The sequence below is a fragment of the Plenodomus lingam genome (genome assembly GCF_022343315.1).
Source record: "Plenodomus lingam strain CAN1 chromosome Unknown contig_19, whole genome shotgun sequence".
Lineage (NCBI taxonomy): Eukaryota > Fungi > Ascomycota > Dothideomycetes > Pleosporales > Leptosphaeriaceae > Plenodomus > Plenodomus lingam.
Genome location: NW_027093936.1, coordinates 205535 through 222003, shown reverse-complemented (window position 1 = coordinate 222003; position 16469 = coordinate 205535). Strand labels below are relative to the sequence as shown.

The window sequence follows — 16469 nt, the reverse complement described above, 5'->3', positions numbered from 1 at the left end:
GCTATACAACAACCTACACTACCTCTACCTCTCTGTCATATCTACACCTCTACTCCACCACATCTCTCTCTTTTTCTCTCCCCTCACCAATACACCCCACATCTACATCCCCTCTCCCCTCTCCCCTCTCTAGTCCAAGGACTCCTAGCCGTACCATGTACACCTTAGACTCATGCCGTTATATACGCCTCTTGAACACTTCAAGGACACAGGACATATTCATGGTTTCTGTGTGAGTGCTGGAATTATGGTATAGAGATAGCAAGGGAGCAGGGGAGGCGCGCTTATGTTTCTTTTTCTGCTGGAGTGGGTGGGGGGAGGGGGGGATAGGGTTGGATGGATCCGTGTTAGTAGCAGCGTTGCGAGAATGAACCTCTCTTCTCCTCTTTATTCTCTACAGCCTAGGTGGCTACTACAGATGTAGCACACTATACGGCGGCATATACAGCTTCTACTCCAATTTCAATTCCCACCTGATTTTACATCTAGTCCAATTTGCCGACTGATTTGCATCATGTTGTTTGCTGGTCTGTGTTGCATGCGTTTGTTGAGTTGTCTGTATAGACATTGCACGTAGGATCAGACTCTATTTACATCATTGCTGTAGCACGTTAGCGAAAGTTCCCCTTGTAGGGAAATATTAGCGTCACTCGGGAAGAGATGAGGATGGCATATCAGGATCTAAGAACCTTGTTGGGATATGCACACGCACACCCTTTTTAAAAAGCCACAAACTCTCCCAGTCTGCTTGATTTCACGGTGAATCCGACACACCGCAGTACCCCAGTGCAGTCCCAACCCTGGGAATACTCAATGTAACCGACTTTCTCAAATGCAAAGTCGCGAATATAAAGCCAATTTACTGCCGCCTCGGACCCGAGCAGTCTCCCCAATCAGCCTGAGCAACAGCAGAGCCAACGATATCCCAAACCCCCCAAAAATCCCACTTTGCCCTCCAGGCCCGCCTCCGAGGCCAACTTCTTAACCTGATCAACCCTGTCGTGGCCCATCCCAACCCGTGCCCCTCCTGCGACACCTGATACATCAACACACGTACCGCCTTGACCCCAAGCTTCTGCAAAGCGGCCACCAACGCATGAATTTCGTCCTCGTGCGGCTGATCCAACACTGCAGCATCATCAGGTAGAACCGTGCACAGAAGGGATTAGCACAAGAGTTGCGTTTGCTCCCACGTCACTACATAAAAGCCACATGACCTGTGTGAGAGCTTCTTGAACCAATGAAAATAAATCAACAATATTCGAGTGAGAGGCAGTACGTTCGTAATCATTTTTGGGCATGATCTCTCGTGCCATTCATTTCATGATTTGAGAATCCACAAGGTATCTCTGGCAGCAAAGCAGATTCTCCTCTCTCTGTAACTAGAATTACTCCTCATCCTCCTCATCAGGCGCCTGCATGTCCTCAACGTCTTCCTCTTCAAAAGTGTGGGGAGGTACAGAGTACAGGCGAAGAAGAGACTTGTTGGGATCCTTGACCAACACGTACTTGCCCTCGTCCATGCGAAGTACCATGTCAACAATGGTACGGACAATAGCCCAACCGTTGTTGAGGTTCAGAGCCATCTGGGAGGCGAAGTCGCGCGGCTTGTTGGTTAGAACACCGAGAATAACATGGTCATTGTTGTTCTTGGGGTTGGCACGGGAAACGAAACTACGATTTGGTTAGTACATGTAGAACATGTATTGCCAATATACATACCCAAGTTTCATGGTGTCGGCCTTAGCCAAGATACTCTGCACAGTCCATCGGGCGAGTTTGCAGGAGTTGTTCTTCATCTCGGTAGCCAAGACAGCACCCCTTTGGCTGGCCAACTTGGTCCTCCAGTCAAGAGCTCCACCGGCACCCTGTGCCTTGTTGTCGAATTCATTGAGAGCCTTGATAGTCAAGTACTGGTCCTCGCCGTTGATGTTGTTCTTGACAACCGCATCCAGCTCTGTTCGTACAATCAAGTGGAGTGGCTCCTCGTCCTTCTCCAGCGACAAATCGAAGCGGCGGTACCTGTAGGCCTTGGATGCAGGAGGATCGGTCTCGACTTCACTGTTGTAGAAGGGGTGCTCGTGTGGCATGTTGACCTTGTTCGTCTCTGACTCGGACACGACCTGCAGGGGGAAGACGTTATTGATGTGGGTGGCTTCAAGCATGAGGGCGCCTGGGCTGTTCATTGAGTCCTTGTTGCCCTCGGAGATCTCGAGGGGCGCATCTGCGGCGTTCTCGTTGACAGTGACCATGTCCAGAGCTGAACCATCGCGCTTGTCAATGAAGACCTTGTTGCCCCTCTTGGAGAAGACGAGATCCCAGGAGTAGACAGATTTTGTCGCGCACATGAGCATGGACAGAACACTGTCGGTAGCAAAGACTGTGGCCTCGTCCTTGTCGGCAAGTTCTTGGATAATTGGATCGCTGGAAGTGGTGACGTTGTAGGCGGCGCGGTCGAGTACGTTGAGCCTGCGCTCCGACGTCTTCGCACCAGGCTGCTTATCGTAGCTGCGGTCGTAGTAGTAGAGGAAACCATAGCTGTCCATGTCCTCGCCGTCGCCAGTGTCCAAATTCAGTTTAGCCAGACGAGAAAAGTCAATCTCCTCCATGACGTTCCACTCAGGCTTGACCTGAACAGACGCATCGCGATTGCGCTGTGGCTTGTCGTCCCTCCAGCCGAATCGTCGACCTCCCCGACCGCCGCGGCCCCCACCACGCTGGTTGTCGTAGCCCTGTTGTCCACCCCGGCCACCCACGCGCTGGAAAGTTCCCCGTCCGCCGCGCTGTGCTGGTCCACCACGCTGTCCGCGTCCACGGAACACTGTACCGCCTCCACGTCCGAATCCACGTCCTCGAGCTGATGTGCGGGTGTTATCGACCACAGAGAAGGTGGCTTCTTCCTCTGCGGCCTGGATGGCGAATGGATTGGTCTGCTGGTTTGCGCCGTACACTTGCTGGTCTGCGAAGGCAATTTGTTAGAACGTCTCATCACTTGTAGCTGTAATCCACGTGACACATCGTCTGTCCTACCTCTGTAGTTGCGGTTGCCATACTGCTGGCGTCCACCACGTTCACGGTCCTTGCCCTCTGTCCAGTCGGCCATGCGGCCCAGCTTGTCGGCCTTTGAGTAGGGCGCGAAGGGCACGCCGTCGAGCATCGTCTCGGTGGAGACCGTAGGACCCCATCCTTCCGAGGTGGGCAGTGCGGACACAAGGTCCAGGAGTGAAGCGGGCGCCATGTTGTTGTCGTAACTTTTCTCGGGAGACGTCGTCTTCGTCGCCGCCGCACAATACCTCACGAAATCGAAGTGGGCTGCCAAGATTGTCGCGCTAGAGGAAAATCAAACAACCGAACCCCGCGCTGGTCCATTCACTCAGACGTCGACCACATGTGCAACGCCAAGCCGCGCATGGGTCTCCGACTCCTCTCGACTCCCACTCACCAGTGCTGTTTTGGACCTGCTCTGTGCGCGCACACACTCTGTCTTTCTCTCTTTGTTTGTTGGACCGCGCGCAGTAGCCTCTTACCGTTATATGATGGCCATCACTACGAATCGAGCTTATTTGATGCGCTTCAACCATGACCGATGAGATACTTGCACACATCTCCGCGCCTGCAACTCGACAGACTGACGACCTGTACCAATCTCTGGTGGACGCATACCATGACTTCGAGCCATCTAGAGCTTTACGCGACCCAGATCTAACAGACTGTATCCCTGGAAGACCCAATGGTGCATCAGCATGTGACAACAACCTGGACATTATCACCACCTCTATTACTGCTTCCAGCAAAGATTCCTTTGGCAGCTTTCCGTCTCGTCTATCATCCGAGGATCATGTGAACTCGTACACACAAGGCCCTAGTCAGACTAACGGTGACTCGACCGAGTATGGCTCCATACTGATGTCAAGTCGGCTGGCCCGACTAGAACGCATCCATCAAAACTGGAAAGATAAGATCACACCAAAGACAAGTTCCTCCAAGAGCTTTCGATCTCCGCGACTTCAATCGCAGATGCGAGATGATGAGGATGATGGTGCTGACACAGCCTTCATCGAAGACACCCAGCTGGCAATGCAAGCGCTGCAGAGCCAACTGGAAGAAAGTCACTCGACCACTTCTGAAGACACTTCCGAAAGTGAAGCCAATTCTGAAGAATACACGGGCATTTTTCAGTTGTCGGACGTGCCTGATGATCAACACGAGCTTGTCACTGCTCGGGTACATGAAACGGCCTCTTCAGCTGGAACATCGAGACCGGACGTAGATGCCTTTTCTGCAACACTTCAATCGAACAACTCTGCATCAAGTAGCTTCAATGTTGTAGGAAATGTGCAATCCCTAGTTCCTGCGACTTCGACCGCTGAGGTCTACGACTTTTGCGAACTTCCGATCCATGTTTTCCCGCCGCCTCCAGAAGTCTCAGTATTACAGCCTGATGGACTACCTTCGCAAACTACATCCTACCTTAAGTTGGTCAAAAATAGACATCCGAATCGGTATCACCTCGTCCGGAGGAAGTACAAGCCGAATGATGATGATCGAGGATACTGGGTTGTGAACTGTGCTACCTGGCCAGTCGAGGCACAATTGAGCTTCTGGTCGTCATTGCAAGACTATCTTCTCAAGGAAAAGTTGGGTTGGGGTACGACACTTCATCGAATCCCCAAGTCTCCGCACGAAATGGGCGAGATCAGACTGTATTGCTGGGCAGAAGTTGTTGAACACATGTGGCTACAGCTATGGCTGTCTTCTGGGGGCTATATCTCTCATCTAAATTGGTATGATGCAGAAGGGTCTGTTGTCTTGCAGGCGAAATTAAGGCAAAAGAAGCCGGTATAGACGCTGGACCTGAGTCGTAGTGATTGTAATTCACTCGGCGACAATTGCGAGTTTTGAATAGATACAATCACATTACATACATCCTGTAATTATTTCAGGAACAGCATGCAGGAATTTTCACCTTTCATGGTACTCGTGCCCAAACTGTTTGTGATTTGCAAGTGTCTAAAGGCCATGTCAGCACTTCTTCCAACCTTGGAATGCTGTGCATGAGACGCAAACGCCAAGCCCAACCCCCAAGGCTGATCGGTCACACCTCATCAATGTTTCAAATTCCGGAAAGTTGCGCAACGTCTTCCACAAGTTCCACGATGTGATCTCCAAGGCTCCACAGTCAACCAAAAATGCCCCCAAAGCCGCGCAGAGAGCGCAAGCGTAGCGTAAGCCTGGACGATGATCATATCCTTCAAGACAACACCTCAGACTCCGACTTGCACAATGGCCGGCCACCAAACGACCTGTCTGATAACGACCACGATATTCTCGAATCCGAAGACGAACGTGAGAAACTCTTGACGCGCAATGATGGCGTTTTGGGCCAAAAAGGCTCAAATGTTAGGATCGGCAAATGGTCGCAGAAGAAGGAGATGAGCGAGCGCAAAAGGGGCGGCAGCGGGGAAGAGAGGGCGTTGATGTATGAGATGGAAGAAGGCGTCGGAGATTCGAGTACGAGCTTGAGAGCGCGCAAAAGTGAGGAGAGTGACGAGCAGAGGTTACACGCAATTGGGGAACAGAGAAAGGCAAAGCGCATACGAATTTGGCGGCGGATAGGCATATATACGGCAATCGTCGCTCTGTTTGTTCTACTTCTCATTGCCTCATACCGTCTTTCGATGCCAAAGGATGTTCTGGCTGCATCCGCCCTGGTGTCAAATGGTACTTCGCTCTTCGCGCCTACAACGATTCTCATTTCACTCGATGGCTTCCGCGCCGACTTCCTGTACCGCAATCTTACGCCGACTCTCAACCGATTCGTACAAGAAGGGATTTCGCCACAGTATATGCTTCCCAGCTTTCCCAGTGTTACGTTTCCAAATCACTACACGATGGCGACAGGAATGTATCCGGAAGCACATGGCGTTGTTGGAAACACGTTCTGGGATCCTGCGCTGGAGAAGGAGTTCTACTACACAGATCCAGAGCGGAGTCTACAGTCGCACTGGTGGGGTGGTGAGCCCATCTGGGTGACTGCTGAGAAGCAAAACGTGCGCACAGCCGTGCACATGTGGCCTGGCTCAGAGGCACACGTCCAAGATCAACAAATCGCGTACGTTGACAAGTACAACGGCTCTGAACTGTTGTCCAAGAAGGTGAATCGCATCATGGACCTACTTGATACGCCTGGACCCCACGACATCGGCGCAAAAGCTACAACACCACGCCCTCAGCTCATCGCTGCCTATGTGCCCAACGTCGACGCTGACGGCCACCTCCACGGACCCAACAGCACCGAGATTCGCAAGACGATCGCAGAGACAGACGCCATGCTCGGCTCCATTCTGAGCGGTCTTGAGGCGCGCAACCTGACAGATATCGTCAACGTCGTCGTCGTATCTGATCACGGCATGGCAACGACAGACGTCTCGCGCCTCATCCAACTCGAAGACCTCGTCGACCCCACAGAACTCTCCCACATCGACGGCTGGCCCCTCTACGGCCTCCGTCCCATGAACCCAGACGACCTCGCACGAATCCACACGCAACTCAAGGAAAAAGCAAAACACAACCCCAACATCGACGTCTACCTCCGCGACCACGACATGCCAGACCGCTACCACTTCTCCAACAACCCACGCATCGCACCGCTCTGGATCGTGCCGAAAACAGGCTGGGCGATTGTGACAAAGGATGAATTCAACGTCGAACAAGGCCGGCAAAAAAGCGACATCTATCATCCCCGCGGCCTCCACGGCTACGACCACGAACATCCGCTCATGCGTGCGATCTTCATAGCTCGGGGCCCAGCCTTCAAACACGTGCCCGGCAGCAAAATGGAGCCTTTTCGTAAGTCAATCACACACATACATACACACACACCGGCAAGTCGGAGAAATACCCACCCAACCCACCACTAACCCCCCATTCCAGAAAACATCCACCTCTACAACATCATCTGTGACACCCTCCACCTCACCCCCGCCCCCAACAACGGCACTCTCCGCCTCCCACTCACTCCCTCGGGCCACCACAACGATTCCATCCCCGCGGATATATATACACCTTCTGATCCGCCTTTGTCAAGCCCCGTCTCGGTCTCGGCTTCTCTGGCGACAATGTCGACGTCGCTCGGGACTTTGGCGGGGGTTGCGGCTTCGTCTGTTGGGTTTGAGCTTGGGGGTGGGGGTGTGGGGGAGATGGAGGGGGCAGGAGGGGGAGAGGAGGGGGTGGGGGAGGAGGAAGGGGAGAAGGGTGAGAAGGGTGAGAAAAAAGGGGGGTGGTGGGAGTGGGTTAAGGGGAAGGTGGGGGAGGTGGGGGAGTGGGTTGATGGGGTTTTTAGGCATGATGGGGGAAAACAGGGGGTTTGATGGGTGGTGGTTGACGGCGGTGAAGATGATTATCCAACGGGGATTTAAATGTTGGCGTTGTGTTCCTCACTTTTTGTTCTCGTTTGGCTTGGTTGATACCCGAATTTTTCAATAGAATTGTTCATGCTGTGCCTGAAGTTGGAGGTGTGACTTTCCTTGGCTCTTACTTGATGCGTCTTTGCGACCAAGGTATGTTTGAAATATTTCATGTCCGTCTATTTTCTAGCTTTCTTATACCCGAGGGTGATTTAATCACATGATATCGCATTTACTTGGGAGTCCGCAGGGCCCCTCGCCATCCCTTTCCTTCTTCTGAGGCACCGTCGCATTGGCTGCAGAGCTGGACTGCGTAGCACTAGCAGCAGCAGGAGCAGGAGCAGCAGGAGCAGCAGCGGCCGTCTCCTCCTTGCCTGCCTCGCCTTTACTACCATCTAGTCACGGATGCGCCTTGGCCACCGCCTCATAAAACGCCTTACCCTGGGCCTCCGCAACGCCCAGCTCCAGCGCAGTGGGCTGCCTGGACCCATCGCCGCCTGCAAACGTACCGGCGCCCCATGGAGACCCGCCATGGACCTCGTCGAGGTTGGTCAGCTGGGCAAACGTCGTCTTGTAGCCGAGGGGCACGTAGATGAAGCCGTGGTGGACGAGCGTGCTCATCGTGCTGATGACGGTGGATTCCTGGCCGCCGCCCGGGGTCCCCGTCGACACGAAGACGCCGGCGTATTTGCCCCAGTAGGAGCCCTTGGCCCATTGGCCGCCGGTCTTGTCCCAGAAGGCTTTGAATTGGGCGGGGAAGTTGCCGTAGCGGGTGGGGATGCCAAAGAGGATGGCATCAAACTCTTCTAGTTTGGAAGGGTCGGAGAGGGTGGGGATGTCGGTTGGTTTGGGGGGTGCGTGCATTTTGGCGAGGACTTCTTCTGGGAGGGTTTCTGCGACTCTGGAGAGAAGATGTAGTGGTTAGTTATGGGGTTCATGCTCTTTCTTTCTGTATTTTTTTGTCTGGGTTGATGGTGGGGTATTCATTCCTGCTAGGTATGGGAAGGGGGAGAGGATAATAGAAACAACATACTGGAAGAGTTGGGCATCGCCGCCAGCAGATTGAATACCCTTGAGCTCGGCATCGGCCATCTGCTTGATGTGCCCATACATGGAGTAGTAAACAATCGCAATCTTAGGAGCCATCTTGAACAAATGTAAATCTCAAAAGGCTGAGGAGGGAGGAGGAGTCCTGGAGGTCGAGGAGGAGCCAAAGAGGGGTAACAACAACAGAGAGGAGCAGAAGGAATCGAGGGGTACAACGCCCACCCCATCCCATCCCATATATATATATATACCCACGCCAGCAACCTAACAACATCATGCCATCCCATGCCATATCTCCCCGTACCCATGTGTCTCTGGCCCTGCTTGCAAAAGATAGGCCAACTACGTACAGTATGGTACTCTACTCTTATGCATCCGCAAACTGAACCCCGATCGCCCAATCGTACCCACGCTGGTACGCCACACGGCAGCGCCATCGGGCCTATCTTGCTTGTTTGCGGGTGTCGCATTGGCTGACTTGGTGCGGAACCTGGCGTTTGCTGGCTTCAGATGATTACATGAACATTGACTAAGGACGCGGAAGTCTCGTGCCGCCATGGCAATCTTCTGTTTCCGGTTCCGCGCTTTTTCTTAGTTCTTGACCTGTACTATCGGGGGACAGCTTGCTTGGTGATGCTTTTATCAGCATGCTGTAAGGGGACTTGTGGGTTTCTGCTGTTTAGGGAAAGATGGCCAACGGGACTTGCACAAGGCGTTTTGCCATCTCATGAGGGGCTGATTTTGAGTCGATTGCCTGGCTGTCTGTGTGTTGAGGCAGAAGGCTTGGGCTTACGGAACGCTGAGTGAGCAGATGAGTGGGAACATGAGCTAGGCCGCTTTGGGCAGCATGCTGTTGAAGCGGGGAAACATGATTGCCAAGGCGAGGTTGAAGAAATTTGTTCACCGTACATCTTTCTGCATGTTTATTTGGGTTCATCAAACAAGTATACACTTCATGATCATCACATAGAGTTTCGGAGCCATGGTGTGGTGAGACAAGACAAAAGATATATTGGCATACACTGCCTGCTAGAACCCGCTAAAATGCTAATGATGAAGCAGAGAGGAGGCATCCGGCCGTCCCGAAGTGCTCAGAAAGTGGAAAGACACGCTATTTGGAAAGACACGCTATTTGAATGCTTTTTTTTTGGTGTAAAATTTCGCCAGATGCATGCAAGAGAAAACGTGGGTTGCAACGGACCTGGTATCGTTGGCCCCAGGCCTACTGCTCGTGCATGTGGTCGGTCGTAAGTCGTTAAAAGTTGTGAAGTCGTAAAAGTGTACAGGTGAAGAGAAGTAGTCGACCCCAGAGAATGGAAATGCGTCTTGCACTTAGGTCTGGATCGAGTGCAACCTGTTGCGCACACCGGCCAGGAACTGTTCCTCGTCGATGCGTTGGAAGGGGCCTTCCTGCTCTTTCTCGTACAAGCCGGTGCTGCCGTAAGGACCCTTTCCACTGAAGGCCGCATTCTGTGGCCAGTAACCGTCGGATGAAATCTGAGCCAGCGAGAAGTCACCGTGGACAGCCTCGAAACCAGGTTCAAAAATGCAGCCTGCGAAGAATAGTTCAATGTACAGCTCACGGGGCAGGGTGCCAGAAGCGCGGCGCTGAATAAGCTGGCGAGCCTGCTCAAGAAGCTTTTGCAGCGCGTCCGTGGCTTCCTGTGTCGAACGGCCATGCTCATGCTCGCAAAGATGGAGCGCGCGCACCTGCAGATCTCCAGCAAACTTGACATTCTCGTTTGAGAAAAGGTCTGCGCACATGGACGGCAGCGAAATGGACAATGTCTCCAGCTTGGGACAGTTGCGGAATGTCTCGCACAAATGCTCGCTGTCGCTTGGAGAACCAGGGTGAGGGTGCCAGAAGCCATCCTGCGACCGCGGGCTGTGCTCGAGTACCCTGAGCGTCTTGCGCGACGCCTTGACAATGGCCATGACACCATCTATCGTGATGGAAGAGTTGCAGGTCAAGTGGAACTCCTCGAGTTGGGTCGCTGTGCGCGCAATGGCAAAGAGATCCCTATCGGTGATGGGCATAAAGGAGGTATCGCCGAAGATCTTGAGCCGCCGCAACTGGCTGAAGTTTGCAGACTGCAGAGGTTGGAGATCGACTTGGTTGTCTTTGTCCGCGGCTTGTTGCGACGTAGGATCGGTGCATTGGAGCTCCAAAGACTCCAGGGGCCTTCCGCTACCCATCAAGATGGTCCGCCATGACTTGGCATCGAGATGCCTGATTGTGGTCCATGGAAGAGACAAAGAAGTCAGGTTGGTGCAATTCTTCAAAGACTCAAACACGAGGCGATCCGTTTCAGCCGTGTAGAAGCCGTGTACCCACATGCGTCGAATCTTCGAAGCCACCTGTGGGTAGTCTTTGTGAATGCTGACGGTCCGCTTAAGGGATGCAAAGGGATCGCGGTAGACGGCTGTCCCTGTGGGACGATCGATTAGTTCGTAAAGCGGATAGCTCTCACGGCGGTTGGAAAGCTCGGCCCATCTCTGCGTACAATCAGCATCTTCCTCGTGTGCCTTGAAAGAGAAAAGAGTTGGAGTGGTCTTACCTCTCCACCTTTCCATCGGCGAATGTACAGGTCGCGAAGAGAATGCTCCAATGCCCACTCGTGCCACTTCCAGCAGACGGAGCGGAGTGCAGCCGTGGCGTCCCACTTGAGGAGCTCTGGCGGTACAGGTCCCCTCACATAACGCTGAAGAGGGGCCTTTTGGAGTGGCAGCGGTGCTTGGGACAGGCCAAAAGTATAGGTGGGCCCATCACGTATATTGGCTTTGGCAACCTCTCCCAGGATCTGCGTAAGAATCTCGTAGGGGAGGTCGTTGATGTGCATTGAATTTACCCAAGAGGCGTTTGGATGGGTCTGTGTCTGTGTGGGACGGGACAGTGGAACAGAGCAGGGTGGTGATGTTGGAGGTGGTGGTGGTGTGGTGTGGTATGGTGTGAGGCTGACTGCCTTTATATAGGGTGGCGGCCGCTTGTTTGGTGGTGGTAGTGGTGGTGCTTAGGGTGGTGCTTAGGGTTGAGGGGAGGAATGTACAGGTCAGTCAGATGATGTCAAAATGGCTGTGAAAAGCCGGGAGGCGACTCTTATAGCCATCAGGTGCTGGCATTTTCCCCGGAATTGCAGAGTTTTATGTGGACAAAGGGGGGGGCCCTTGGTGGTACGTTTTGTTAGTCCAGAGTCAATCGTGACTCCAGCTTCTGCTTGCCGCACCAGCAGCAGCGCGCCAACGCGTCGGACGGACGTCAGGCCCTAGGCGCAGTCCGGCCAAGGGCGAGGAAGTCTGGAGAATGAACGACGGGGGGGGGGGGCGTTGGGCCAATGGGCACAGGCACATGTGCTTTGCAAAGTCCAGTTGTTTGCACGCCGTTCGAGTTTTGCGAGGGGGGAAAGGCGCAAAGGCAGCCCTGGTCTTTTGCCTGGCCGACCTGGCTTCGGTTTTACGTCAGAGGCCTTGGCACGACCCCGGGTTTGGCTGCTTTTTCCCAGTAAGCGGGTTCCCAGACCTTGGTCACGAGGCCCGTCCTGAATATCTTGGGGGTAATGGAAACTGTTTTCTGACACATCTTTTTCTCGCAGAATTCTCTGGATGAGACCGTGCGACCGTGTCTGTCCTTTGCCTCCTCGAGTCCCTGGCCGCGCCTCTCTTCCCCCCCTCTGGCAAGACCAGTGCTGCGTCGGCCAACCGTGATTGTACGTGTCGTGGCCGGTTGGCGTCCTTGCATCAAGCGACGAGCGACGAGCGATTGATTGTTGGCCCGATGTATGTTGGCTCCCATCCCACACAGTCGTCCCATGGTGAAACGACTCAATTCGGTCTCACGGAAACATGGCACAATGTCGCTTTGTTGGACATTGGCAACCCACCGTCCCTCCTCCCAACGGCTGTGACCACACCTGTCTCGCCATCGGTGTGGAAAGACATGGCTTGGATGTAGTGAACAAGAAAAGGAAATCGCCATTTTGCGACGCTGAGGAAAGCTCAGTAATACAGTGATACTTTCCCAACTGTGTGCTGATGCACCATTGATGACCCCAACCACCACCACGACCATCACCACCACCACGTTCACTCAGTCCAATGGACGCATCCCACGAGAGTGCATCACGATGCACTGCACAGGCTGCACAGCGCACCGCATTTGCTGCTCCTGCCGCAACACCATGTTCTCGTGTGCATCAGCAACCCAAGCTAGGGCTCTCCAACACCGTCTTTCAGGTTACTCATGGGGCAATTTGTTACGTTTAAGAACCTTCCCCGCTCTGCACCATCTCCACAACGCCAGCATCGTAGCCCTTAACTACGGGAACTACTAGAAGATGGCACAGTAGAGTACTCTACTGTGCCTGCCCTTGGCTCCAGTTGCAGAGCCGAGCACCTCAAGGCGATCCTAACCGTTGCAAAATTTCTCTTCTTGACTGCGCTGCACGATTCAACCACCGTCCAGAACGAATCAACTCGGGCGTGTACCGGTAGGCAACTGCAACGGCCATGTGCATGGCTAAATGCACCGACGAGTAGCGAGCATCACCATCACGCAATTGCGATCCAATCTCACCGGCACGATCCATTCGCCCCTGACTGGATCGTCCATGCTGTAGAGTAGGCGTACTTACTCTACTGTACCTTACCTACCTACATACAGTAATTTTCCCTTCCCGAGTTTCTATGAGCTAACAGAGTACGCTACCCCGCATGCATTAACTCCAAGCGTCTGGCGCCTTTGCACATCCAGCCAGCGGGAAGACAAAGCCGTTTGCACTACCGACCATTCTTTGAACTTTGCCCTGTCTTGCCGCTTGCCGGTGCCATGGTCATCGCTTTGAGTGGCCCTGCACTACAAAAAGGCTTCCTGTGTCCCCTGCTGCGCTCCCACGCCACACGACGGTCACGAGGCACAGTGCATATGACAATCTGGAAGTCAAGGCGCCGCAACACCACCGATCAAGTATCGTGACATCGTGACCTTGTCCTTTTCGGCCTTCGCCTCACCCGCCATGGATGGCGGCCCAGAAGCGCAATGGAGACGAACTGAGCTAGCATAGAGGATGCTGGTGCGGGTACTGGTGCCCTTGAAGGGTGGCGCTGAAAAAAGCACATCACAAGATGCGGTGATTGACTCAAGAAGCAAGCGTGTGCAGCCTCGGGCTTTCGCGTCTTTCGATTACTGTACTTATATACCATAGTACAAGGCTGGAACAGGAAACCCCGGAACTCGAGGAGAAAGGGAGGGATCCCTGGTCAACGGTAGCGCCATGGGCTGTCCCCACAATCTGTCACGTAGCCATCACAGTGGATATCCAACAACCATGATTTCAACTCCTAGGTAAATTTGTCATCTCGGCGACCGGGTGTTCAAGATTCCAGGGTTCACAGTACAGCACAGTATTGGCGTGGAGAAGGACACCACCCACCACCATCATCCGTCTTGAGAGGCTCATACCAGATGGCGGACCCCAAGGCCGCCTTTACCTTCTACCATAATTTGTTCCAAGCTTCTTCGTAGTCGGCAGCTTATCCTACTGTACCTACGGTGAATCTACCCATGGGAATGATATCGTACCATCCAGCCAAACTCCCTGGAATGAATCCCTAGATCGGAATCTTCATCTACGTGCACAAGTATCCCAGATGTTTGATGGCGGATGCCGACTCGGTCCTGTACAGTAGCCAGGTATAGTTCCCGTGCCGTTCCGTGGCAACTCTGAATGCGGCAGGTCGTACAGCACGTGGAATGGGCAAGTGCGTTTGAGAGGCAAAATCACACTTGTGCAGACTGCATCGAGGCTGTGGGTGTTGCCGGCTATAAATAATCGGGTAGATCGATTTCAGGACGGGATCATGTCCGTTACATAGTATATATAATAGGTACGTCACAACATGAGCGGTGCCAGAGCTGCGAAACGCACAGCGACACATGTATAGTACGTATTGTAGAGCATGGCTGTGGACTGTGGGTCTAAAGGCCCTCTACTCATCATTGGGTATCTCATCCATCTCTATCCTACCAAACCACTGCCCTCCCTTCCCCTCTCCCTCTCCCTCCTACCTCGCCCTCCTCATCGCCAAACTCTCCACATTATTCGCATGCGCGAGTAAATACTTACAACACGTAAGCGTATACTTGCAAGCCTTTGTCCAGCTCTCCTCCTTATTCATAGCCAACTTGATACTCTGATCATGAATCCTATCCTTGCGAATCTCATACGGCATCTTGACACCCGCTCCCGCACCTGGCCCTCCTGCTGCGCCGGGACCTGGCAGACTTCGACCGGGCGCTCCTGCTCCTCCCCCTGCTGCTGTTGCTGTTGGACCATGTGCACCCGTGTTTTCCACAAACTCGCCGAGTTGGCGGAGACATTCGAGGAAGGCGACCATGGCGGTGTCGAATTTGCGGTGCAGGAAGCCAAAGTTGATGGGGAAGTCGCCGGAGGAGTAGAGTTCGAGGCGGTGGCGGGTGATGGCGGGTGACGAGGGCGAGGGCGAGGACTGCTGCCAGGTATCTGCAGCAGCAGTAGCAGTAGCAGCAGTAGCTGCGGTAGTAGTGGCCGCGGTGCTGGCGGTAGCCGACGCCGCACCCTTGACTTCCAGGCGAGTGATGGTAGATGTAGAACCCATGGGCGAGAGCTCGTAGCCCTGAAACTTGTAGCCCAGCCGCTCTGCGAGCGTGGCCAGAAGGAGACAGGCTTGGCCCCATGCAGCGTTGATTTCGGGCCAGTCCACATAAGGGCTTGGGAGCCGGCCGAGACGGAGGCCGTTGATGGTGGCAAAGTGGTTGTCGTGTGTGATGTTGAAGGTGTCGTTGTATACGCTTCTTCTTTGGAGTTGGTTGAGGATTTGGGCGTCGTGTGCGTAGCGTGTGGAGAGGGCGTCGCGCTCGTTTTGAAAGGCCGTCAACGTGGTGCTGAACGCGTTCCTCGTCTTCCAAAACTCGTTTTCCTCCTGGTCGAGTTGGCGGGACTCGAGTTCCAGCGCGGCTAGCTGCTCGTCCAATTCTGCCTTTTCGGCCTCGAGCTGCTCCAGGTTGGCAATCGCGGTTGCCTCTGCCTTTTTCGCTGCCTTGAGCGAGGCCTCGGCGGCCTTGACTTCCTCTGCGCTGGGTACGTCTGTGTTTGCGCGTCGCAAGTAGTCTACGTAGGCGTCGCGCTCGCGTGTAGCTACACCCAGTCTCTTCTGCAGACCCTCTACGAGCAGTTCGGTGCACTCGACGCAGATGGGATGGTCAATGTCAGAGCGCGCAGACAAGATCTCGAACATGCGGTTTGTTGTCTCCAGCCCGTCAGCCATGCTCGTCCCACCCGCTGTATTGGAACTTCCTGCCACACTCGATCTCCTCGTAAGATCGCTAGAACTTGTTAGAAGCTCTTCTGCCCGAGGCTGGCGGGCGACATGGCGGGCTGGTCCGGAGGAGGACGCTGGCGGGTCCAGCATGGATTCGGACATGTGCACATCGATAAAGGACATGGCAGGGTTTGCGGAGCTATGTGGCATGCTCGTCGTCGTCACACTGCGCTTGAAGGTAGGGTTCCTGGCCACCTGGGTGGCTTCCTTGTACGTCTCTGAGCGTATGGCGGGGAAGGCCGGACGTGATGGGCGGAGCGAGGAGCCCTTGGAGGCTTGCTGTTGGCCAGACACGGTTGAATCTGTGAAAGTATGGGTGACGGTTCATGTGAAGGGAGAGGCCTGTGAAGGCCCAGTGAAGCGTACCTGTCAACAGCTTGAAGGCCGCCGGGTTGAGCTGGTCGATGGAGGCATCCACATCGATGGGCGTCCTGCACTTTTGGCAGGACAAGCCCGACGGTTTCCTGTCATTCGCCATATTGCTGGTGACTGCGATATCTCCTCATACTGCTGGGGGTCGGGTGGCGGTGATAGACGACGAGAACAGAGAACAGCCGCATGCACGTTGGGCAGATGGGCAGTTGGGATGACGGAGCGCGCTGCAGTCTGGCGGTTGATCATCTGCAGGGAAGCTCAGACTCCCGCGCGCGAGATGTGGGGACG

General features: G+C 54.1%; 7 protein-coding genes across 7 annotated transcripts; 2 read left to right on the top strand and 5 right to left on the bottom strand.

Moving 5' to 3' along the window:
- Positions 1–952: 952 nt before the first annotated feature.
- Positions 953–3324, bottom strand: IAQ61_004075 (uncharacterized protein). The gene is made up of 3 exons (XM_066096194.1): positions 3031–3324; positions 1723–2959; positions 953–1674 (listed from the first exon to the last, which is right to left on the bottom strand). The coding sequence occupies exons 1-3, from the start codon at positions 3236–3238 to the stop codon at positions 1389–1391; spliced, it is 1731 nt and encodes a 576-aa protein (XP_065953512.1). The 5' UTR covers positions 3239–3324; the 3' UTR covers positions 953–1388.
- A 255-nt stretch (positions 3325–3579) lies between these two features.
- Positions 3580–4845, top strand: IAQ61_004074 (uncharacterized protein; the record flags this gene model as incomplete). The annotated part of the gene is made up of 1 exon (XM_003838680.2): positions 3580–4845. The coding sequence occupies one exon, from the start codon at positions 3580–3582 to the stop codon at positions 4843–4845; it is 1266 nt and encodes a 421-aa protein (XP_003838728.2).
- Positions 4846–5189: 344 nt separating this feature from the next.
- IAQ61_004073 (uncharacterized protein) lies at positions 5190–7258 on the top strand (the record flags this gene model as incomplete). The annotated part of the gene is made up of 3 exons (XM_066096193.1): positions 5190–6849; positions 6934–7182; positions 7239–7258. 3 exons carry the CDS (start codon positions 5190–5192, stop codon positions 7256–7258), a joined length of 1929 nt encoding a protein of 642 aa, XP_065953511.1.
- A 547-nt stretch (positions 7259–7805) lies between these two features.
- ALTA7 (Minor allergen Alt a 7) lies at positions 7806–8552 on the bottom strand (the record flags this gene model as incomplete). The annotated part of the gene is made up of 2 exons (XM_066096192.1): positions 7806–8307; positions 8440–8552. 2 exons carry the CDS (start codon positions 8550–8552, stop codon positions 7806–7808), a joined length of 615 nt encoding a protein of 204 aa, XP_065953510.1.
- Positions 8553–9785: 1233 nt separating this feature from the next.
- Positions 9786–11767, bottom strand: IAQ61_004071 (uncharacterized protein; the record flags this gene model as incomplete). The annotated part of the gene is made up of 2 exons (XM_003838678.2): positions 11012–11767; positions 9786–10949 (listed from the first exon to the last, which is right to left on the bottom strand). Exons 1-2 carry the CDS (start codon positions 11291–11293, stop codon positions 9786–9788), a joined length of 1446 nt encoding a protein of 481 aa, XP_003838726.2. The 5' UTR covers positions 11294–11767.
- Positions 11768–11904: 137 nt separating this feature from the next.
- Positions 11905–12261, bottom strand: IAQ61_004070 (uncharacterized protein; the record flags this gene model as incomplete). The annotated part of the gene is made up of 1 exon (XM_003838677.2): positions 11905–12261. The coding sequence occupies one exon, from the start codon at positions 12259–12261 to the stop codon at positions 11905–11907; it is 357 nt and encodes a 118-aa protein (XP_003838725.2).
- A 1814-nt stretch (positions 12262–14075) lies between these two features.
- On the bottom strand, positions 14076–16284 carry IAQ61_004069 (uncharacterized protein; the record flags this gene model as incomplete). Its single annotated transcript, XM_066096191.1, has 3 exons — positions 14076–14268; positions 14515–16108; positions 16173–16284. 3 exons carry the CDS (start codon positions 16282–16284, stop codon positions 14076–14078), a joined length of 1899 nt encoding a protein of 632 aa, XP_065953509.1.
- Between the last annotated feature and the right edge of the window lie 185 nt (positions 16285–16469).